Here is a 23,220-nt window from a genome sequence, read left to right as displayed (position 1 = left end):
GGACCTTCGTATTGTGAGGCAGATGCACTAACCCCTCTGCCACCGTGAAGCCCTTGTGTACATTAATAATAAAAAATGTAAATTAAAAAAAATCTTGGTTGTTTGCTGGCACATAGATCACTTCACCACCACTTTCATATGTGTTCTATTGCAGCAGCCGTACGAAAACTATGTCCATGTGTTTAAAGTTCTGGGTACTCCATGCTGTCCGGATTTATCAATTTTTATAAGTTACCGTTTTTTTCATAGTTTGGCCGGGCTCCAGTTCGACTTATATATGTTTTTTTCCTTCTTTATTATGCATTTTCAGCAGGTGCGACTTATACTCCGGTGCGACTTATACTCCGCAAAATACGGTACACTTAAATCAGGGGTCCCCAAACTTTCTGACTCGGGGTTAACAGTATATATATATATTCCTCTTGCACTAATTGACTGAAAGAGTGCGCACTTGCGCACACTTGATGTCACGTTATCGATGGGAAAGTGCATTTTTGCCTGAGCGACTAGGATACCCCGAGAGTAACAAGCGGTTGAAAATGGATTAGAAAGGACAGATTAAAAAAATATATATTTTAGAAAAAAAAATTTAAATTTAAATTTATTTATTTTTAATAATTATTATTTTATTTTTTTACTTTGGACTTCCCGTGGGCCGGATTTTGGGGACCCTTGACTTAAATGATTAGTCGAAGCCCGCTCATCCATCCATCCATTTTCTACCGCGTGTCCCTTTCGGGGTCGCGTGGGTTGAGCCTATCCCAGCTGCATTCGGGCGAAAAGCGGGGTACTCCCTGGACAAGTCGCCACCTCATCGCAGGATTAGTCGAAGCATCTGAATAAAAATCCAAGCCTTTTGCTAATCAAATTCATCAATTTAATCACTTAACACACACATCAAACTAAATTCAATTGAATTAAAAAAAAAGCCTTTTGCTAATCAAATTCATCAATTTAATCACTTAACACACACATCAAACTAAAGTCAATTGAATTTAAAAAAAAAGAAGCCTTTTGCTAATCAAATTCATCAATTTAATCACTTAACACACACATCAAACTAAATTCAATTGAATTTAAAAAAAAGTATAAAACTAAAGTATAAAAACCGTTTCACAAAAATAAATTTTTTTTTGTTTTTTTTAATAATGGGGAAAGGGCGGGCTCAAAAATAAAACAAAAAAAACCTAAATAAAATAAAATAAAATAAAATAAAATAAAAATAATTTACATTCCATTCCATTCCATTAGAAAAAACAATTATGCTTAGGGCCCCAATTTAGCTCAAATGTATGATTTATTGTGTACAGCACGGTGAGACAGGGGTTAGTGCATGTGCCTCACAATACGAAGGTCCTGAGTAGTCCTGAGTTCAATCCCGGGCTCCGGATCTTTCTGTCTGGAGTTTGCATGTTCTCCCCGTGACTGCGTGGGTTCCCTCCGGGTTCTCCGGCTTCCTCCCACCTCCAAAGACATGCACCTGGAATAGGTTGATTGGCAACACTAAATTGGCCCTAGTGTGTGAATGTGAGTGTGAATGTTGTCTGTCTATCTGTGTTGGCCCTGCGATGAGGTGGCGATTTGTCCAGGGTGTACACCGTCTCCCGCCCGAATGCAGCTGAGATAGGCTCCAGCGACCCCCCGCGACCCCAAAACGGACAAGCGGTAGAAAATGGATGGATAGTATGCTTTATTGGCCCTAGTGTGTGAATGTGGGTGTGAATGTTGTCTGTCTATCTGTGTTGGCCCTGCGATGAGGTGGCGATTTGTCCAGGGTGTACCCCGTCTCCCGCCCGAATGCAGCTGAGATAGGCTACAGCACCCCCCGCGACCCCAAAAGGGACAAGCGGTAGAAAATGGATGGATGGTATGCTTTATTGGCCCTAGTGTGTGAATGTGGATGTGAATGTTCTCTGTCTATCTGTGTTGGCCCTGCGATGAGGTGGCGACTTGTCCAGGGTGTACCCCGCCTTCCGCCCGATTGTAGCTGAGATAGGCTCCAGCGCCCCCTGCAACCTCGAAGGGAATACGCGGTAGAAAATGGATGGATGGTATGCTTTATTGTCCATCCATCCATTTTCTACCGTTTGTCCCTTTCGGGGTCGCGGGGGGGCCGCTGCAGCCTATCTCAGCTGCATTCGGGCGGAAGGCGGGGTACACACCCTGGACAAGTCGTGGCATACCTAAATTATTATCGCTTTAGACCGCCGAATTCGGAAGATGGGGGGGGTTGAGGTGGGCGGGTTTGGGGGGGGCGGGGTTTGGTGGTAGCGGGGGTGTATATTGTAGCGTATTGTAGAGGTAGTGCTGCAAGGGATTCTGGGTATTTTTTTCTGTTGTGTTATGTTGTGTTACAGTGCGGATGTTCTCCCGAAATGTGTTTGTCATTCTTGTTTGGTGTGGGTTCACAGTGTGGCGCATATTTGTAACAGTGTTAAAGTTGTTTATATGGCCACCCTCAGTGTGACATGTATGGCTGTTGACCAAGTATGCGTTGCAATCACTTATGTGTGTATATAAGCCGCATATAGTATATGACTAGGCCGGCACGTTGTTTGCATGGAGGAAAAGCGAACGCTATAGTCAGTGCCTTTAAGGCACGCCCCCTATATTGTTGTACGGGTGGAAATCGGGAGAAATTCGGGAGAATGGTTGCCCCGGGAGATTTTCGGGAGGGGGTACTGAAATTCGGGAGTCTCCCAGGAAAATCGGGAGGTTTGGCAAGTATGCTTTAGGGTGGAGGAGAAAAAGCCTAAATACTAGAGATGTCCGATAGTATCGGCCGATAAATGCGTTAAAATGTAATATCGGAAATTATCGGTATCGTTTTTTTTAATTATCGGTATCGTTTTTTTTATTTTTTATTAAATCAACATAAAAAACACAAGATACACTTACAATTAGTGCACCAACCCAAAAAACCTCCCTTCCCCATTTACACTCATTCACACTCATTCACACAAAAGGGTTGTTTCTTTCTGTTATTAATATTCTGGTTCCTACATTATATATCAATATATATCAATACAGTCTGCAAGGGATACAGTCCGTAAGCACACATGATTGTGCGTGCTGCTGGTCCACTAATAGTACTAACCTTTAACAGTCAATTTTACTCATTTTCATTAATTACTAGTTTCTATGTAACTGTTTTTATATTGTTTTACTTTCTTTTTTATTCAAGAAAATGTTTTTAATCTTCACCACAACGGCTGTATCGATCCGTTGTGGTGAAGAAGGAGCTGAGCCGGAAGGCAAAGCTCTCAATTTAGCGGTCGATCTACGTTCCCATCCTCACCTATGGTCATGAGCTTTGGGTTATGACCAAAAGGACAAGATCACGGGTACAAGCGGCCGAAATGAGTTTCCTCCGCCGGGTGGCGGGGCTCTCCCTTAGAGATAGGGTGAGAAGCTCTGCCATCCGGGGGGAACTCAAAGTAAAGCCGCTGCTCCTCCACATCGAGAGGAGCCAGATGAGGTGGTTCGGGCATCTGGTCAGGATGCCACCCGAACGCCTCCCTAGGGAGGTGTTTAGGGCACGTCCGACCGGTAGGAGGCCGCGGGGAAGACCCAGGACACGTTGGGAAGACTATGTCTCCCGGCTGGCCTGGGAACGCCTCGGGATCCCCCGGGAGGAGCTGTACGAAGTGGCTGGGGAGAGGGAAGTCTGGGCTTCCCTGCTTAGGCTGCTGCCCCCGCGACCCGACCTCGGATAAGCGGAAGAAGATGGATGGATGGATGGATATTAATAAATAAAAAAAAGTACCTTATCTTCACCATACCTGATTGTCCAAATTAGGCATAATAATGTGTTAATTCCACGACTGCATATATCGGTTGATATCGGTATCGGTTGATATCGGTATCGGTAATTAAAGAGTTGGACAATATCGGAATATCAGATATCGGCAAAAAGCCATTGTCGGACATCACTACTAAATACTTTTTTTTAAATAAGAAATCCGCTGTATAACACTTTGTTTACAACTCATAAATTAACATGGTATTTTCTGTGGAAAAGATAGCTAGTTTTGATCGATTGATGGATTGAAGCTTGTATTAGCAGATTGTGAGGGAGGAGAATACATTATACATGAATCGGTACAGTTGACACAGTGCAGTAAATACCTGCATGATTTTTTTTCTCGAAAATGAATGGCTCGTATCGGTTCGGGAAGATAAAGCAAAAAAATGATTATACAAATGTAGTGGACGCCCTGTTGACGTTATAACCCCCCCCTCCACACACACACACATATGAAAATGACCCGCCCACCCACCTCGCCTCCCTCCCCCTCTAACCTTCCCCCACCCCTGCCTGCCTGCCTCGCCTGCGTGCGCGTGCGTGTGCCATTCTGGCAGCGTAACATCTGTGCGTACGCGGTCGTGATTGTTGTGAAGATGGCGGAGGGGGAGACGGAGAAGGAATATGACACACGGGAAGCCATCGACGAGCTCCGCGGCCGCTTCCACGGCTTGACCACGGCCCTGCGGGAGAGCGCGCAGTCCCCGCTGGAAGCCTCGCTGCATTTCTGCCAGGACTTTTGCCAGGTTAGCGCCGTCCTTTCCCGCTTTCGTTCATCCACCCCCACCCCCCCTTTCGGGCAGCCCTCTTCTCTGGCTTCCTGGCCGAGGATGCGCGTCTACATCGCGGCTACAACAATGTAGCTAAGGAGCTAACCTGCTAGCTCGCGGCTAATTCAAAGACGGCGGGGGGGGGGGTTTCGCTGGAACGTGCTTTTCAACCCTCCCCGCCTTGCCGTGTGCCTCTTATTTGTCATTAACCGTACAAAACCCACGGTAGGACGCGGTCATGTGCGCGTACTGTGCTTGTGTTGCTCGCGTTTTCCAGGCCAAATTGCTAGCATTCGATCAATGCTGCTAGCTGGTATGCAGGGTCCCACTGTCCTGTGCAGTGGTCATGCCGTGCAAAAAAAATGGAGGTCCGAGTGGGCGATTGCAATCGAAATGCACGGGATTAGTTTATTACATTGTTACTACGTGGGTAAATCAGCCGTCAAAAAGCACACTTCCATGAGGTCTGGGAACCACTACTTTGATGAAGCAGGAAAATATTTTTTTTGTTTGTTTGCCCATGCTAGCTCAGGCCCTTTGCACTCATTCCATGCAGCTAATCACACATAGATGCTCATTATAACAAAGTAGCTACATTAACAATAGCAGAAATGCGACTTGGTTGGGGTTTTGTAGCGAAAGTGCGGCTGTGAACTCTTTCCTCGTATTTATTTGCCACGTAAAAGCTCGTCTTTTGGTCGCCGCTATGCTATTAGCTGCTGTATACACACAATAGATTGCAAGTTTAACAGCGACCTGGCACCTAGTAAGGATTTCCTGCAAATTTAAAAGCAAAGTTCTTTGTGTGAAAGGGGCAAGCAACTTCGACCCCCAGTTGTAGTTGAGTTGTGTTTGCAAACAGTGAGGAATAATGGAGTCATTGAGCGTCTACTGGACGTGCAAATCAAGTGGTGTTGTGGAAGGTGGGGGGTTTGCTCTACTTTGTGAATGGGGGAAGTGAGTAATTTAAAAAAAAACACATAGCTGGTGTAATGTCTCATCAAAATGCACTTCATGATCAGTGCAAAAGCTGTATTGGGAAAAAAATACACGCAGCATATACATGTATTAGTGTTGTCTCGATACCAATATTATTTCGGATACTTTTCAGTACTTTTCTAATTAAAGGGGACCACAAAAAATTGCATTATTGACTTTATTGTAACAAAAATTCTTACGGTACATTAAACATATGTTTCTTATTGCAAGTTTGTGCTTAAATAAAATAGTGAACATACAAGACAACTTGTCTTTTATTAGTAAGTAAACAAACAAAGACTCCTAATTTAGCTGCTGACGTATGCAGTAACATATTGTGTCATTTCTCATTCTATTATTTTGTCAATATTATTAAGGACGAGTCGTAGAAAATGAATATACTTATTCATTTACTGTTAATATCGGCTTACTTTCTCTTTTAACATGTTCTATCTACACCTCTGTTAAAATGTAATAATCACTTATTCTTCTGTTGTTTGATACTTTACATTAGTTTTGGATGATACCAAAAATTTGGGTATCAATCCGATACCAAGTCGTTACAGGATCATACATTGGTCATATTCGAAGTCCTCTTGTGTCCAGGGACATATCTCCTGAGTTTATAAACATAATATACATTTTTTTTTTTAAACGAAAGAAGATGTTGTGATGCCAAAAAATATTGACGTAATCATAGTAGTATGTACTAGATACGCTCCTGTACTTGGTATCATTACAGTGGATGTTAGGTGTAGATCCACCAATGGCGTATGTTTACATTTTGATGCCGGTGTGTAGTGAAACATGTTTCGCTATTCCTCGTCCTGAAGGGATGATATTTGTAAGAAACTTACTTTATTAGTCGCCATGGAGGCGAGGATCGAAGGGAGTGGCGGAACGGTACTTTTCAGAGGCGGTACAGCACCGTATATGATTCATTAGTATCGCGGTACTTTACTAATACCGATATACCGTACAACCCTAACAGGTTGTACAGTAGTTCAACCACAATAGTAAACATGTTTTATTTAAATCAATCGAAATGGAGCATTAGTGTCATTTTAAATGCATACAGGTCTTGTTTCGCATAACTGTACACTTTTTCAACTACTGTGCACATGGCTAAAATAATGAATATGCAATTATTGTAATTACTATATATATAACTGTGTCACATGAAAACCAGAACATTTTTTCCCCATAGAAAATAATCCTAATCCAACATTTTGTCAACACAAAACAAACTCGATTTTTCTTCTCTTGTAGTACGGTTCGTTTTGTAAGTGTAAATGCAGTCTCTTGGGACTCGGAACTGGGAATGTGAGCGTTCCAGTCACAATGTCAGAAATCAAGATATATACATACACGAAAGATATTCCTGTGTTTGCGTTGTCTAAAAATAAGCAATTTATGAGAAAATATGCACACTTACTGCAACATTTAAACACAGTGGATGAAGAAGAAACACTGGCTATTGCTAGTGATGTAGAACATACTGTATTAAACCCATAAAAAATGTAGTTTACGCTACAGTAACGTTGCCATATATAAACATCCAACAATATAGTATAGGACTGATTTAGTGCGACAAAAACTACCGGTAATCAGAAGTGCTAATAATGGGTATTACAGAAGCTTATATTACGAGCCATCTTTGAAGCCAACTCGGGTCGGGGGTTGAGAATGCTACCACTTTCCGAGTAGAAAGTCCGATCTTTAGGGGCGTTCCAGTTAAAAGTTCCAACTAGGAACTCGGAAATTCCAACTTCCCAAAAGACCAACAGGATAGTTTTTCTCTGATATTGTACGGATGTTAATTTGGTTTTTAAGCAGATTCTCACTGTCTTATGTTTTTTTTTCTCCCCATAAGGTCCTGGTGGAACATGCCGGCCGTTGGAAAACCGATGAGGATCCGCTGCCTTTGTTGGAGGTCTACACATTGGCCGTCCTCAGCTTCGCCAAAGCCGCCTCCTGTCTCTCCGCCGAATGTGAAAATGTGCCACTTCTACTTGAAAAGTTAGCATTGTAAGTATTACCTGTGGTCGTTATTAATTTGGGTCACAGTGCCACTATTTCAGAACATCTGTTGTGTGATGTAACGGATGATGTGTGTTACTGTATGTATATTGTCATGAAATCATAGTTGCTTCATACATGCCTAAAGCAGGGATTTCAACTAAATAGTTTCGGGGGCCAATTCCAGAAAACTATGAACCTGGAGGCAGGACTTCTCCCTTCACTATTAGTCTTATTTTGTATTTTCCAAAAAAACAGTATCCTGTACAGCAGGGGTGCTCATTACGTCGATCGCGACCTACCGGTCGATCACCAGCCAGGCATTAAAAAAATAGTCCTAAAAATGAGCGATCATAAATCTTCACTATGACGTCACTTGATTGACATTCACGGCACCCGAGGGTCTTCTGAGATGACGCTGGCTGCTGCCAGCTCATTAAAATTACCGACTGGAATAAATGATAAATGATAAATGGGTTGTACTTGTATAGCGCTTTTCTACCTTCAAGGTACTCAAAGCGCTTTGACACTACTTCCACATTTACCCATTCACACACACATTCACACACTGATGGAGGGAGCTGCCATGCAAGGCGCTAACCAGCACCCATCAGGAGCAAGGGTGAAGTGTCTTGCTCAGGACACAACGGACATGACGAGGTTGGTACTAGGTGGGGATTGAACCAGGGACCCTCGGGTCGCGCACGGCCATTCTCCCACTGCGCCACGCCGTCTGGAAGGCGAGAAACACTTTATTTCAACAGACTCTGACGCCGTACCTGTCGTCAAAACTCCAAAGACCGACTGCACAGTTGCGCTAACAAAATAAGAGTCTCAGAAAGCTGGCGTGCACAAGCTAGCAAGCTACGGAGTTTGCCGACAATGTATTTCTTGTAAAGTGTATACAAAGGAGTACGGAAGCTGGACAAATAAGATGCCAAAAACCAACCACTTTCATGTGGTATTGGACAGAAAGGAGGACTTTTTTTCTCCTCCATTCGAAAATGCGGACGTTATCAGCACCACTGTCCAATCAATGCAAGTCATCAGAATCAGGTAATACACCAACTTATATTCTTGTCTTCATGAAAGAAAGGAATCTATATGTGTTAAACATGCTTGTATTATCTTTAAACACCTTTAACTTATTAACAATATTAACTATATGTGTTAAACATGCTTGTATTATCTTTAAACACCTTTAACTTGTTAACAATATTAACTATATGTGTTAAACATGCTTGCATTATCTTTAAACACCTTTAACTTGTTAACAAAAACATATATTTCATAAATAAGTAAATATAAATTATATATATGAATGAGGTAGATCCCCACGACTTGATCAATTGAAAAGTAGCTCGCCTGCAGAAAAAGTGTGAGCACCCCTGCGCTACAGCATATTTTTTTGGTCTATTTATTTTGTCAGTTCCAGGAGTGCTCTGCTGTTTTTAAGGACTTTTTGCAAAAAAGCTAGTCAAAGATCATCTCTATGGCAGCACAAAAATGTGAGTCTGTCACAAGTTTTTAGAACTGAACTCGCAAGCAACAAGTTGAAAAGCCCAAATGAATAAAAAAGGGACCTAAAATGGAACCTCGAAGAACACTACAAGTATAACTAAAAAAGTTGAAAAAATTACTGACTGCATCTGAAGTAAACAGACTACAACAACACCTTAGTAGCGTTACTGGTACTAATGAAGTGCCGGGGTACCAATCAATCAAAAACGGTACTATACTGCCTATGAATAATACCAGTACTTTTTTTTAATGGCGCGGCGTCGTCATGTTGTGACATTGCTGGTAAAACTAGCAGAGGCGCATGTTAGGCAACGCACACGCACCGAGTACTTTAAATTCAGAAACCGTGTGAAGACAGAAGGAGGAGAATGGACGCATTTTGGCTTAAAAAATAATAATAAAGTTGAAGCTTTAAACACTGAAGCGCCGCGCTGCAAGCGGTGCTTTAAAACATGGCTAGCTAGCTAGTGGCTAACGCCCACCGCAGTCGACAGTGTGTTAGGTACTTCTAAATCACTAATCATCGCCTCCATGGTGACAAACAAAGTACATTTCTTACAAATATAATCCCTGCAGGACGAGGAATAGCTAAACATGCTTCATTACACACCGTAGGAGGATACAAGAACTAACCGCGAATAGCAAGTCAGCTCTCCTGAATATAAAAACAAATGGTTTGATTCCGCAGAAATCAATCGCCCAACAAAACATCCTGCGTGTTGATGACTCGGTGTCTGTGCTTTGTTAAAACAAGTGTGCCATAAACCCTTAAGTTGTTTGAGCACACGGTCAACGCGTTCTTGAATACGACACCAATGCCAGCATTTTTGTTAAGAAAGTGAGAAAAGCTGTTGAATTTAGAAAAAACTTGGTCTGGTGACTCTCCCCTCCTCCCTTCCCCCTCATACATGGTAATTGCCTACACAAGATGCCTAATGTTAATTTAGCTATTTATTTGGTCATTTATACATATTTTTCATGTAAAAATATAATGTGTTCTTATTTTTGGGTTTCTGAAACGGAACAATTGGATATACAATTACAATTACATATATACAATTGGCGATAAAACAATATGAATATATCGCGATAGACATGTAATTACTATCAATAAAAAATGCAATCGATAAAACATTCGCTATATGTATTTTTTCCTTGACTGAAGAAATAGGACGCTGCGAAGCAAAGTTGGTTGAATAAACAAAGGCACTTGCTAACTGAGCAACGCAGGAAGTGCTAACTGATCAGTGGGAGTGACACACTAACAGCCAATCGGGTAATAGTAATACTATTAAGTTTGGTGGCGCCATCCTGTTGTCTCGCGGTTGATTCTTTGCATGGAGTGAGAAGAGAAACTAAAAATGAGTGCTGCAGAGAGCAAATAAATTGTTAATGAAACAGGAAAGATCACCTCGACAGAAAAGCAGTTTTTGGGGATTTTTTAAGACGGACCGTAGTCAGATCAAAGCGCTCGTAATCAGTAATACCACACTCACCCTTGAGCACAGAAAATAGTTCTTAGGTTTCTCTATTTTACATTTTCACACTTTGCACTATTTTGTTACACTTTATTAAGCATTTCATATGTATTCCTTATTTTTGCACCTTAATTTTAAGAGGTTATTTTTAAGTGCTTAATGTGATTTTAGAATTTTGTTTACCTTCATTGTTTGAGTGTTTTCAATGGTTTTGTTGACATGTCCTTTAATTTCTGCCAAGATTGCTGAGGGGATTATAATCAGAGGAAGGTTACATTAAAAAAAAAAAATTACTTTTACCGGTAACATATTTTTGTCTTGGTCCTTATTTTCCGTAGGTCATAAAAATATCAATACGTTTCGATATCAGCAGATATAAAACACTTATATCCTGATACAGTTTTCAGCCATATTGCCCAGGCCTAGATTTAAATATTTCTAATGGGGAAAATATGCTTTGGTTTTCATGCAATTCGGCCTTTGTCTGACCTTTTGGAACAGATTACTAACAAAAACCCACATACAGTATCTGCAATGTTGCAGCACTGTTCAACAACCCTCTCTAATGTGTGTATATTCTTCAATTGTCAGTGATAGGACGTGCAGTGGTTTATGCAAAGTATGTGAATAACAATACGTACTACATTCTCACCGGCCACTGCAATAGGTGCACTTGCAATATGAGATTGTACACAATCAAAGTTCTGTCTTGATAAAGTTGAAAATACTGTTTTTTATATGTTGCACAAAATGAGGTTTATAATTGTGTTTGTAGCGCTGTAGAATTGTCCCACATTTTATACCCATAGGGTCTTATTTGTTACTATATAAGGAAAGGTGGGAACATATTTACAGGATCTCTCCACTGTATGATAATGTGATTTTTGCATTAGATTTATTTATTCATTTTTACAGGCGTACCAAAAAGAGTGTCTAATCCTATATACACACAAAGTGTGCATGCAACACTTTATCACACTGAATCTTAGAGGTGGGGGAAATAATCGATTTTAGATGCATCACAATTCGGACATGGACAATTATAAAATTGATTAGTAAACTTAAATAATTGATAATCGATGTATTTATTGTAAGTAAAGTAATGCAGACAGTTCTAAAATTTGACTGACTGCAGCGAGTCACCTCACCAAGCGATCCGACCAGCTCCTTTATTTTGGGGCACTATGTTCCAGTTTTGCAAACATTTCCATTCATTTAATAGATGTGGGAATAATTTAACTGTTTCTTATTGCAAATGCCCTGTTTTTTAAAGTTGCAAGTTACAAACGCTTACTTAGGGAAACGAAATGAAATGTAAAACTGCATCAATGTACATAAATTAAAGATGCATAAATAATCGATTTTTAATCGAATCATAGCTCCGTAATTGTAATCGAATTATAAGGTGCCCAACGATTCCCACCTCTTCTGAATCATGTTACAGATGCTCCATATTCCCTCTTCATTTTAGGTGTATATTACAGCACAATTCTTTTGGGACGTTGTTTTTTGCACCCCGTCATTTGTTATGTTACCTGCAGTCAATGGCGTTAACAACTTCCGTATGTTTGGATTTTGCAGGAGCTGTGCGGAGCTAGTGCTCCTACTGCCCGAGAACATCCCTGGTGCCTTATGGGAGGAGTTTCAGTCCTCCATGAAGGTCAGTAGCCTCCTCAGCCCCCAGTCAGTCTGCTTAGCTGATATGATGACATGTCAAATCTGAATCAACAACAATTGATTGAGTTGATACACAAATGACTCCGAGAATGACCTTTCTGGTGTGTGTGGTCAGCTGAAAAAGGGATTTCTTAGTGGCTATATATTTATTTGTTGTCTGTTACAGTTGGCACACAGTCTTTTGCAAGAAAGTGGAAGTGCACAGCTTCACCCGCTCTTCGCTCTGGCACAGCAAGATGGCGTCTGGTCCAACATCACACTCAGCAGCATCTTGTCCAACACCATCCCTCAAACTGAGCAAGGTTCTTGCCCACTGGCTTACAATTTGGTTAACATACCTCGCATATGTTCTCATGTTTGTGTCTGTCATCTCTTTTGTGTTTAGTTCACGAGTATCTGGAGTTGGAAGGTCCCAATCTCCTCAGCATGCGCGTAAAGCACCTTATCAAAATAGACAGTGTTGATAAAGCTGCCACTCTTGCGAAGATGTGCTCGGAGTACCCAGGATATGAAGGAAAAGGGAACTTCAAGCAAACTTATCTGCTCTGCGTTTGCATGACCAAAAGTCAGGGGCAGCTCATGGAAGAGGTAAAAATGTATCATCTTCTGTTGATTTGATCTGCATGTTAGCACAATTATTTGCCAAAATGCACATTTTATAGAAACGTTTTCGCCTGTGTGGCGTTGCTGCATGTTAAAGCCCTTTGTGCTGTAATGTAAATTAGTAAATCTGAACTTAACCACATAAATCAATAATGTTTTCATCCCTACTCTTAAAAAAAGCGCAAAACACACACAAAATAAGAAATTTTTTAAAATGTCTTTCTTGGAATTATCAAAACAATTGGTCCTCAACTATCTTTTGCCCTTTTACACTGCACAGGACCCACTGGGATTGGTTTGGCCGCTTTTCCATTTACAAAGTTTGGTGCTATGAGGTAGTAGTTCAGCTACCTGGTCAGTTGATACCATATGAGTTTATGGGATGCTTTGCTATAGATAACAATAATAAACACATGCACTAATGTACGCGTACTTTTCTCTTGATGCTACAGTTTCATACTGCAGTCTTCATTTTGTTGTAGAGGCATATTGTATTTCTACTCATAGTCTCCTCTTGAATAAATATTTTCAACATACCGGGAACAAAATACAGCTGTCCCTTGTTTATCGTGGCTATTTGGTCCCAGGCTTAACCGTGGTAAATAATTTTTTCCGCAAAGTAGGATTATTAGTAATAAATCGCATATATTCATTGTAAGAGCATAAAAAATGTTAATGACCGCTCTAAATTTTTGGAAAACAGAATTAGAGCCCTCTAAACATGAAATAACACCCATATAGTCATCCACCCATATAGACTCGTTTTACTCAATATAGTGGCGTTTTGTGCGTTTTACTGTAGATTACAGTACTCACCAGTAGCTTGGAGGATCCTCGAAATGTCATTGCAATGGCCAGCGTCGCCCGACCACTACAATACAGCCACAACATTGAAATACTTCATCGCATCCTGGGTAAATTCTCCAAGTTAGAACTGGGCTTCAATGTGCTAAAACCACTGACATATGGTGTAGTGCCAAATGTTGATCAACTTAAGAGACTCAGCTATGACCATTAGATGTGTTGTTAGCATTGGTGTCCCACTTTGTCATTCCACATTGTGTCGAAGATTAAGTGCATCAACAAAGTTTATCTCCAGAGGTCTTATGATTTTTTTTTTGTACTTTTAAAACACTTCCTTGTTGTCTACATTATGCCATTTTCTTCTTCCGCTTCGTCTACATTATGACTGCACAAATAATCAACATCGAATCGACATCTAGGCTTAATTTAATGCAATAACGTAACCGCTTTCTGACCGTCTCTTCAAGATTCCCCGTTTTGTAGGCCGTCTTAATTAAGTTCCTCCACTTCAACTGTCTCTTCTTCTTCCCACCAGCCATGTTGTACTTTTTAGCGCTTCCTTATGGAGTCTACTGACAGATATTAGTTCGAACTATACGCTATTTTTTATCATATATACGGTAGAGACATCCGCTGACGTCACAAATGAGAAAAACGTCGCTAATGGGGCAAATTTCAAACGGATCGTTTGGAGGAAGTATGAAGGAAGGCGAGATTGTTTTATAAATATTTTCGTAATACTTAATTGGTTTGATTTCAAATTATTTAGACCCCAAACACACAAAAACAGATACCAATAGTTAAGAAAAGTTGGTTTTGCATAATAGGTGCCCTTAACACTTAAAAAATGAAAACACGGGCATCGCAAAAAAGGCCCGAAAATTGCTGTCAATGTTCTTCATTTGAGTTTAATAGGGGAAATAAAGCCTATTTTGTAAAAATAATCCTGTACTTTTTGGGCTTAATGTTATAAAAAACACTTAAAACATTGATAACAAATTCATTAAATCACAGAGCGATGCAATGTTATTAAAGAAAATGCCCAAAACTTTAAGCCGCAACAATCACAACAAAGCCAGCGAGGGTAGAGAAGTGTGACCACATACATCTGCTGTTTAAAATGTTAAAAAATGTACATTTACACTTAACTGTACCATAGCCACATATTTGTGTTAGTGCAAATGTTACAATAAAAACCATTGAGGGGCAACGGGTTTTGATCGTCTTTGAGATTAACTCTTTAAAACAAGGCTTTATCCTATGTACACAATCACGACTGGTTCCATTTGTCGCCTCATGAATCAAGATTATTTTTAAATTGCACCTCAAATTTATTCTCCCTATAGATATCACCAATAGACTGCAAGGATGCTCTTGAAATGATCTGTAACTTGGAGTCGGAAGGAGATGAAAAAGGCGCGCTCTGCCTATGCTCTGCCTTTCTTAAGCGACAGCTTCTCCAGGGAGAAGTTTACTGTGCCTGGTAAGTACTAACATTGGTATGGAATGGACAACACATACTCAAATTCTCAACTATTATTGCAAGAAGCATGTTTTTTTCTCCAGTAAAACACTATGCGCAAACATCACAAGCACAAATGCGTTTAAAATCTTAATAGATAATAAACTAGAGGCTGGAAGTCCCAAGCTTTCAAAGTTAGTGCAGCTACACCAGTTTTGTGTCACCATTTTTACTTACTATTGTGTTTTTTTTTTCTTGCAGGGAACTGACACTTTTCTGGAGTAAGCTACTCATGCGTTTAGAGACGTCGCCGGACACCTTCCTCAGCCACAGCAAAGAGCTGGCTCTTCTCTGCAGGAGTGTCTGTCACATTCTTTTTCTTATCAAAGTCATCCAGAACGAGGTAAGTACCAATGTCAAAGTAGAGCTAGTAAACATTTTTATCCGCATCAATACATTTCGGCAAATCTTATGTTCTGTGTGTCGCATTTTTAGGTTGGAGAGGTGGGGCTTCCAGTTTGCGTGGAAATGTGCATCCAAGCTCTGAAGATGACTTCAAGTGACCATAAGGATAGCAAGTCTACCATCTGCAAAACTATTTCTTGCATCTTGCCGACTGATCTTGAAGTGAAGCGTGCATGTCAGCTTACTGAATTCCTCCTCCAGCCTACTGTTGACTCCTATTATGCCGTTGAGTCGCTTTACAACGAACCGGATCAAAAACCTGAAGAAGACGGGAGTCTACCGGTGCCCAATTCTTTACGCTGTGAGTTGCTGCTGGCCTTGAAGACACAGTGGCCTTTTGATCCAGAGTTCTGGGACTGGAAAACACTAAAATGCAATTGCTTGTCACTGATGGGAGAGGAAGCAGCTATCGTATCGTCTATCGACACGCTCAATGACACTGATGAACAAGAAATGGAAAGCACACTTGGAAAACTCCCGGAGTACAAAGATCTGGAGGACTTTTTGTTAAACACTACGAATGAACTCAGTGAAATCACTGATGAAAAAGAAAAAAACAGAGAGACAAAAAAACTCCGGGAGCAGGGATTCGTGTCGGCCCGGTTCCGAAACTGGCAAGCCTACATGCAGTATTGTGTTCTGTGTGACAAGGAGTTCTTGGGTCACAGGATAGTAAAACATGCTCAGAAGCATTTTAAAGATGGAGTGTATCTATGTCCTATTTGTGCAAATGGTTTTGAAACTAGGGAAGTTTTAGAGCCGCATGTAGCGTTGCATGTCAAGGAGTCTTGTAAAGAGCGTCTAGCCGCCATGAAAACTGTTAGAAAGGGAATCAAACCATTTCATTCCCCTAAGAGTCCTTCAAAAAGCATAGGAGTGGATTCTGTCAATATTAACCCTCAAATTGGCCTCCAATCCGCAAAGGTGGAACAAACAACGTCTGAAGCGCAAATCAATCCAGACTGCTTTTGTCCTGTAAAAAATTGTTCCAAGGCTTTCAAGGTTTTCCGCAACCTCATGGCTCATGTCCGGTCGCACAAAAACGACGACGAGGCCATGAGGTTTTTACAAATACAAAAACAGAAAGTGGTGTGCCAATATTGTCGGCGGCAGTTCGTTAACGTCCGGCATCTCAACGATCATTTGCAGATGCACTGTGGGAGTAAACCGTACATTTGCATACAACTGGATTGCAAGGCTAATTTTAATTCCAATTCTGAGCTTCTCATGCATAGGAAAACACATAAAGACTTTAAGGCCAAGTGCATGTTTCCAAATTGTGGTCAGATTTTCAACGAGGCCTACCTTTTGTACGACCATGAGGCTCAGCATTACCTTACGTACACATGCCAGACAGATAACTGCGGTAAAATATTCTACTCACAGACTGAGTTCGTAGCTCACCAACAGATTCACAATACACCTAATGCTATGGTCATAAATAAAAGTTCTCATGTCATTCCAAATGTTGAGCCACTACAGGAGAGTGTGCTGTGTATGGTAGACACACATCCTGCAGTTGTTTGCCTTGACACCAATAACTCAGATGCTCCTATGAGTGAAGCATCAATGGCAAACATATCCTCATGCAGTTCCCCTGACGGTGTTGGAGAGCTCATTCCTGTTAGAGTGAAACATTCTATTGAAAACATGCTCAATTCTGTGGCACATATTGAATTGCGAGACCCACAGAAATGCTACACTCCACTGACAAACCCTAGTTTAGCACCAGCTGCACCGGTGCTTCCACATGCACACCACGCTATGGCGAAACAAGCCAAAATTCCCCCAGTTTATCCCGAACCCTTGGAAATACATCTTGTGGCAAGTCAACAGGGAGGAGGGCAAACTAGCCAAGCTAACAACTGTCAGAAAGTGATACCACTAATGATTGAACCTTCCCAAATTAAGACAGAAATCCCTGCGCAAGGATATCCCCAAACAATGCCGGATGTTTCTAATAATGATGACAACCTCCACTCCTGCCCACATAGTGAGTGCACAAGGGCTTACAGTACAAACAAAAGCTTGTCAAGGCACGTGAAGAAGCAACACCCTGAAATCTTTGATGATTGGAAATTGGCCAAGAAGTACAACAAAGTGACCAACATTACAGCAAGAAAGGGTAGAGTAGCTTTGACCAGACCGCTTCCCAAGGAAAACAAACCGACACATCAGCCAGGACAACTATGCAACAAATCGGAGATTGAGCAAATCAATTACCCAATAGGACGTTCAACCTCACCCGCCCAGTGTTATCCCAGCTCAATGGACCCTGTTCCCATCACTCCAATGGTGAACCCCACACTGTACCCATCTTGGAGCGGATCCACCAATACTAGTGAACTCATGCAGCCCGACATGTCACAGTCGTGGTCTGCACCTCCAGTGAACAGCACCTATCCAGAGTCCTTCAACATGAACGAGTACCCCTCTCGTAGCTATCCACAGTGGCAGCCAGATCCTTATCACGGCACACAACCACCTCACCCAGCTGAAAGAGAGCAATCAATGGTAGCTTTACACGGATCCACTAGGTCTCCTTCGGATTCAAGTCTGATGTCCCAGTACTTGTCTAGCTCGTTGATGCTTGACAACGGAGGGCAAATGCACAACGGAGGGCATCAATTTGGACTAATGCCTCCTGAGGGCAGTGGAGTTTCTATGGATATGAGGAAAAACAGTCAATCAAACCTGTCAGTACAGGTGGATAATGGGAACAGCATGTCAACAATTCATAGTCTACCCGAAGGAAGCTACCACACTCCATATGCTCAGAGTGAAAACTCAACCTCTCAAAGTTCACCGGTTAATATCCCTGTAAAATGTTCGAGCCCAGAAGCCCAGGCGATATCAAAACCAGCAACAGAAATAATTAAAACTGAAAACATAGCTGCCCCTGCTTATGAACAGATGGACAACGCAGTGGACGGCATGCTAAGCCCACACAGTGTCCCCCAGACGGACTTTAATTTTGAAGGAGACTGCACTAACGCAGAATGCGAAGTTGCTGACGATAAAGATGATGGTGAAGCGCTAAAAGGAAAACGCGGCAAGCTGAGCAAGCGTACCAAATGGCCGGCCATCATTAAGGACGGTAAGGTCATCTGTAGAAGATGCTTCAGAGAGTTTTCTAGCACAAAGTCCTTAGGAGGTCATCTGTCCAAGCGCTCGCAATGCAGGCCGGTAGACGAAATCGACCTGACTGCTGATCTGCCGACATCATTTCTTGATTTTCTAAATGACCCCCTTGTCCCGGAAGCTAATGGAGCCATGTTCAACATGTCCAATGGTGATTTCGTACAGGAACCTTGTAGCTTGAACGCTCTTAGCTCATCCATTGTACTGAAACAAGAACCTCAAAACACAAACATAACTGACTATTCCAATATATCTGCTGCTGCCCCTGAAAACCAGCAAGAGAAAGCAGCGGGGCTTGCTAACACTGCCGTCGCTGCTCCTCATCAAGAGGATCACTTGATGGAAATATCCAATGCCTTTCAAAGGTTGGATTTGATTGAAGCCGCCCAGGAGAAAATGCGGAGTAGTTTGTCCCAAGCGCTAAATCCTCCACGTTGTGATACGATCTCAGACGTAAAAAAAAGCAAACCCACAACAAGCAAAAAAGAAGAAAAGGTTTTGCCAAAGGTATCTAAACCTTTTAAGTGTGACCAGGCTAAATGCGACTTTTCATTCATGACAAAAGAGGCGCTATTCAAACATTTATGTAAAATGCACAATTATTCTAACATTATGATCGAAGAACTGAAAAGAACTCCATCTAAACTGTCTCCGTACACTTGTCAATTTTGCTCCAAAACATTCACAAGAACGACTGGTTTGAGAATTCACTACGAGAAAGTCCACCGATTGTCAAAGGCCGAAGTACAGAAGCTTAAGATGAGCGCTAAAAAAAAGGGAACATTGCGACCGAATGACGTTTCGTCTTCTAGCAAGTCGACAGCTAAAGCGAGTTGTGTTACGAATTTCCCAGTTTGCTTAAAGTCAATTAAACAAGAGCCCTTGGACATTGCAATCGTACCTCAAATTGACACAAACAATCCAGAAACTCCTCAGATGGCGTCTCGGGGAAATCCTGTAAACAAGGGCTTTCCCCGAACCAATACGACTGTCACCTGTTTACCCGCTGCTGAAAGCTATTTAAACATTTTACCCAATGACAAGTCATCAGTTGACCGTATGGAGGCAGTTCCTGAAAGTTCCCGAGAGCAACTGGTTGATGCTACATGTCCGGATGGCACACAGCAGTTAAGTTTACCAGGGAAAGGAGAGCAGCCCCCAGGTGGCAAAATAAAAGCACCGAAGTTCAACCCCCCTGTCTGCTCAGCTTCATATTCCCCAGAAAAACCAAGCAGCTCCAAAACTGCACCCATTCAAGATGAAACCCAGAAAAAGCTTAAAAAAAGACTGGGCCTTAAAATGTGTGACTCCGACAACGCCTTCAATCCGTATAGACCGTACCGCTGTGTTCATGAAGGATGCACTGCTGCTTTTACCATCCAGCACAATTTAATCCTCCATTACCGAGCCATGCATCAGTCGTCCCTGCCCCCGAGCAAAGCTGAGAGAAGCACAGAGAGTATGAGCATTCCAAACGGTCAGGAGAGCTACGAGAACATGGATGATCACGAAATAAGGTGTCAAGTGAAGAACTGCTCGCGGGTGTTCATGGGAATCACAAGGTTAGTGCAGCATTACCTCTTACTGCACAAATTCAGCCGGGACAAAGCCACCTCCATGATGGCCAGCATGCCCATCGGGACTTTCAACTGCGACCGACCAGAGTGTGCACTCCCCTTCAGCTCTGTGGACATGTACATTGAGCACATAAGGAGCTTGCACAAAGAAATTGCCGTCTCTGAGAGAGGCTCGGCGGATATCACGTGCAGGTGTACGCACGAGGGCTGCAATCGCTTTTACTCCACAAAATCCAATCTTCTTCGCCACCTGATAAAGAAGCATGATTATGTTCACAATCCCAGAGCGACTGACCGAAGAAGGATTAAAGCAGTAGGGCCGTTTCCAGGAGTTAACAACGGAAAGGAAAACATGGAGAACAAATTTAAAATGAAGAAGAAACTTTTAAAGAAGAAGGATGGGAAGGCCATTGAACATTGGACCAACTTTGGGAAACCTACGCTAAAGACCCACGAGGAAGCTTCAGCCATGTGCACTAAGAAGTGGTCATTGCAGTACCCGTGTATGCTTATAGGCTGCGATGCAGTGGAGCGAGCTGAAAAAAGCATATTCAAGCATTATGTGACCCACGGCCTCACTGAGCGATATATAGAAGACCAGAGGAGCCAGTTCATTTTCTGTAAAAAGTTCCCTCGATCCAGATGCAAAGGTGCCGACAAACAAGAGGGGGTGTCAGGCACGTCGTCTGAGGAGACTGAGCCTGAGGAGGGTGAAAAATCCACTAACCAAAACGTAAATTCAGCTGCAGATGCAGACGCTAACGCAGACGCAAATGCAGCTGCAGATGCAAATGAAGATGCAGATGCAGACGCAGATGTAGCTGCAAATGCATTTGTAGCTGAAAATGCAGATACAGTTGCAAATGCAGATTCAGATACAGTTGCAAATGCAAATGCAGATGCAGATACAGTTGCAGAGGCTGTTGAAATAATACCCCAGGAGGACACCAAGCTTTCCAACGACGAAAGTGCGGAGTCTCAAATATCCACTGTGACAGAAAGCGTAGTTAAAAGAGGGCGTCCCAGAAAACCTGCCATTCCAACACCAGCTTGTCCTCAGAGAATGCAAACCCTTAGGAATCGTACGACTGTTAGCAGCTCAACAGAGAACTCAAATCCTGGTACCCCAGTAGCCACAGAACAACGAGATGAAGCCGCGATGCAAGGGTCTTTCAAACCTCTGGGACTCGAGGACTCTTTCCTTAAGTTCTTGGAAACCTCAGAGTCGACACACACTTCCAAGCGCAAATCGAGCGACACACCTGCTGACGAGCTGCCGTCCAAGAGACGACAAACTCTCAAACTGAGGTCAGCAGTGAGAACAAGAACAGGTTGTGCAAAACTGGTAAACTTTAGAAATCCACATAATCTCAAATCGGTGAGCAATGTGAAGATTGTCATGGATAGTAGATTGCTTTCACGCGGTGCTGATCGTTTGCTCAAGCAGCTACAAGACATGAAGCCCATGGTCATAATAAAAAGGTGGCTTTACAGTGGTTCATAGCCCCATATTTTATTTTCAACTCCGTCTCACTCAGGATTTGAGAAGTATGCTGCAGAACGGTTTGACAATGCATCAGAGTTCCAACCGTTAACAGTCCTGGTCACAGTTAACTAAGAAATGGCCTATTTTATACACCATAAAATGTCTTGGATGATTTTAAATATGTATGTTAGTCCTAATAACCAGGTAATCTATAGGGCATAGAGTTTAGATTCATGTTTGTATTTATGCTTAGTACTGAGGATGTTTTTTCTTTCTTTTGCTAAATGGATACTTTTAAAGAAAAATGTTTTTTATACATCCCTATGGGATTTAAAGTTTTGTTTGTATTTATTTCATCCTTTTTCAACACTAGTAGACCTATCTGTAATATTTACATGTCTTCCACAAAGTGTTCAATAAAATGTTACTGTTTCTTTTGTAAAAAAAAAAAAAAAATAGCGTCTGCATACTTAATAGTGTTACAAATGCTCTTTTTGTGGCAATTTATTCACTTTGCATATTGGTTGCACTGACAGTTTTATTGTGCAGCATCATGCCATGAGAATTACTACTACTTTTACTCTTACTGTTCAAGATTTTTAGGGACTATCATGGCCTGTTTAGCCAATTGAAGAAAAAAAAGATGAGAAAAACAAATTGCAACGTGTTGGAGAGGTGCTACATGCTTTTTGACTACTGTCGAGGTGCTTTTGAGTGTCCATCGATTTTCCTTGCAGTTATTGATATGTATTTGAATTATTATCAATATAAGGTCCACAATAATTGTAATTGATATTTATATTTTTTAACATGATATCAATTATATGAATACATGTATGCCATTGTAAATAAATAATATATAATAGAACAAACATAAACTGATTATGTTTTATTTGGAGGCATTAATACAATAAATAAAGACAAATGCCTCCTTAATTTCCCTGAGGGCACATCACACGCCCAGGGGTTCAATGAAGTCATACCAAAGACTATACGAGTCATACCAAAGACTATAAAAATGGGACCCATTACCTCCCTGCTTGGCACTCGGCATCAAGGGTTGGAATTGGGGGTTAAATCACCAAAATGATTCCCGGGCGCGGCCACCGCTGCTGCCCACTGCTCCCCTCACCTCCCAGGGGGTGATCAAGGGTGATGGGTCAAATGCAGAGAATAATCTCGCCACACCTAGTGTGTGTGTGTGTGACAATCATTGGTACTTTAACTTTTTTTTTAAGTCATGTCTTATCTAATGATCTTCTTATCTAGCCTATGTACCGCTTGTAACGTTCCATAATGTCTTCTAATGATATCCATCCATTTCCTACCGCTTGATATTAATAAGAAATTCATGGTAATCAATTTAGTAGGACAAATTAAAGACTTGATAGAAAATGGAGGAACGCTCTACAGTGCGGTGACTAGGAGTAACAT

The 23,220-nt window shown here is 41.7% G+C and overlaps 1 protein-coding gene across 1 annotated transcript; it reads left to right on the top strand.

Moving 5' to 3' along the window:
• Positions 1-4,348: 4,348 nt before the first annotated feature.
• Positions 4,349-22,633, top strand: znf292a (zinc finger protein 292a). The gene is made up of 8 exons (XM_061968309.2): positions 4,349-4,551; positions 7,427-7,581; positions 12,153-12,231; positions 12,415-12,550; positions 12,634-12,836; positions 15,002-15,138; positions 15,379-15,520; positions 15,613-22,633. Exons 1-8 carry the CDS (start codon positions 4,402-4,404, stop codon positions 21,802-21,804), a joined length of 7,194 nt encoding a protein of 2,397 aa, XP_061824293.2. The 5' UTR covers positions 4,349-4,401; the 3' UTR covers positions 21,805-22,633.
• Positions 22,634-23,220: the final 587 nt, after the last annotated feature.

Source organism: Nerophis lumbriciformis, linkage group LG08, assembly GCF_033978685.3.
Source record: "Nerophis lumbriciformis linkage group LG08, RoL_Nlum_v2.1, whole genome shotgun sequence".
Taxonomy (NCBI): Eukaryota; Metazoa; Chordata; class Actinopteri; order Syngnathiformes; family Syngnathidae; genus Nerophis; species Nerophis lumbriciformis.
This window is presented reverse-complemented; position numbering and strand designations above follow the sequence as displayed.

Bases quoted from the DNA above. Each gene is read 5' to 3' on its own strand.
- znf292a (XM_061968309.2), top strand. From the start codon at position 4,402: ATGGCGGAGGGGGAGACGGAGAAGGAATATGACACACGGGAAGCCATC. The intron at 12,232-12,414 runs GTCAGTAGCCTC...TGTCTGTTACAG, and splicing joins AGTTTCAGTCCTCCATGAAG to TTGGCACACAGTCTTTTGCA. The intron at 12,837-15,001 runs GTAAAAATGTAT...TTCTCCCTATAG, and splicing joins AGGGGCAGCTCATGGAAGAG to ATATCACCAATAGACTGCAA.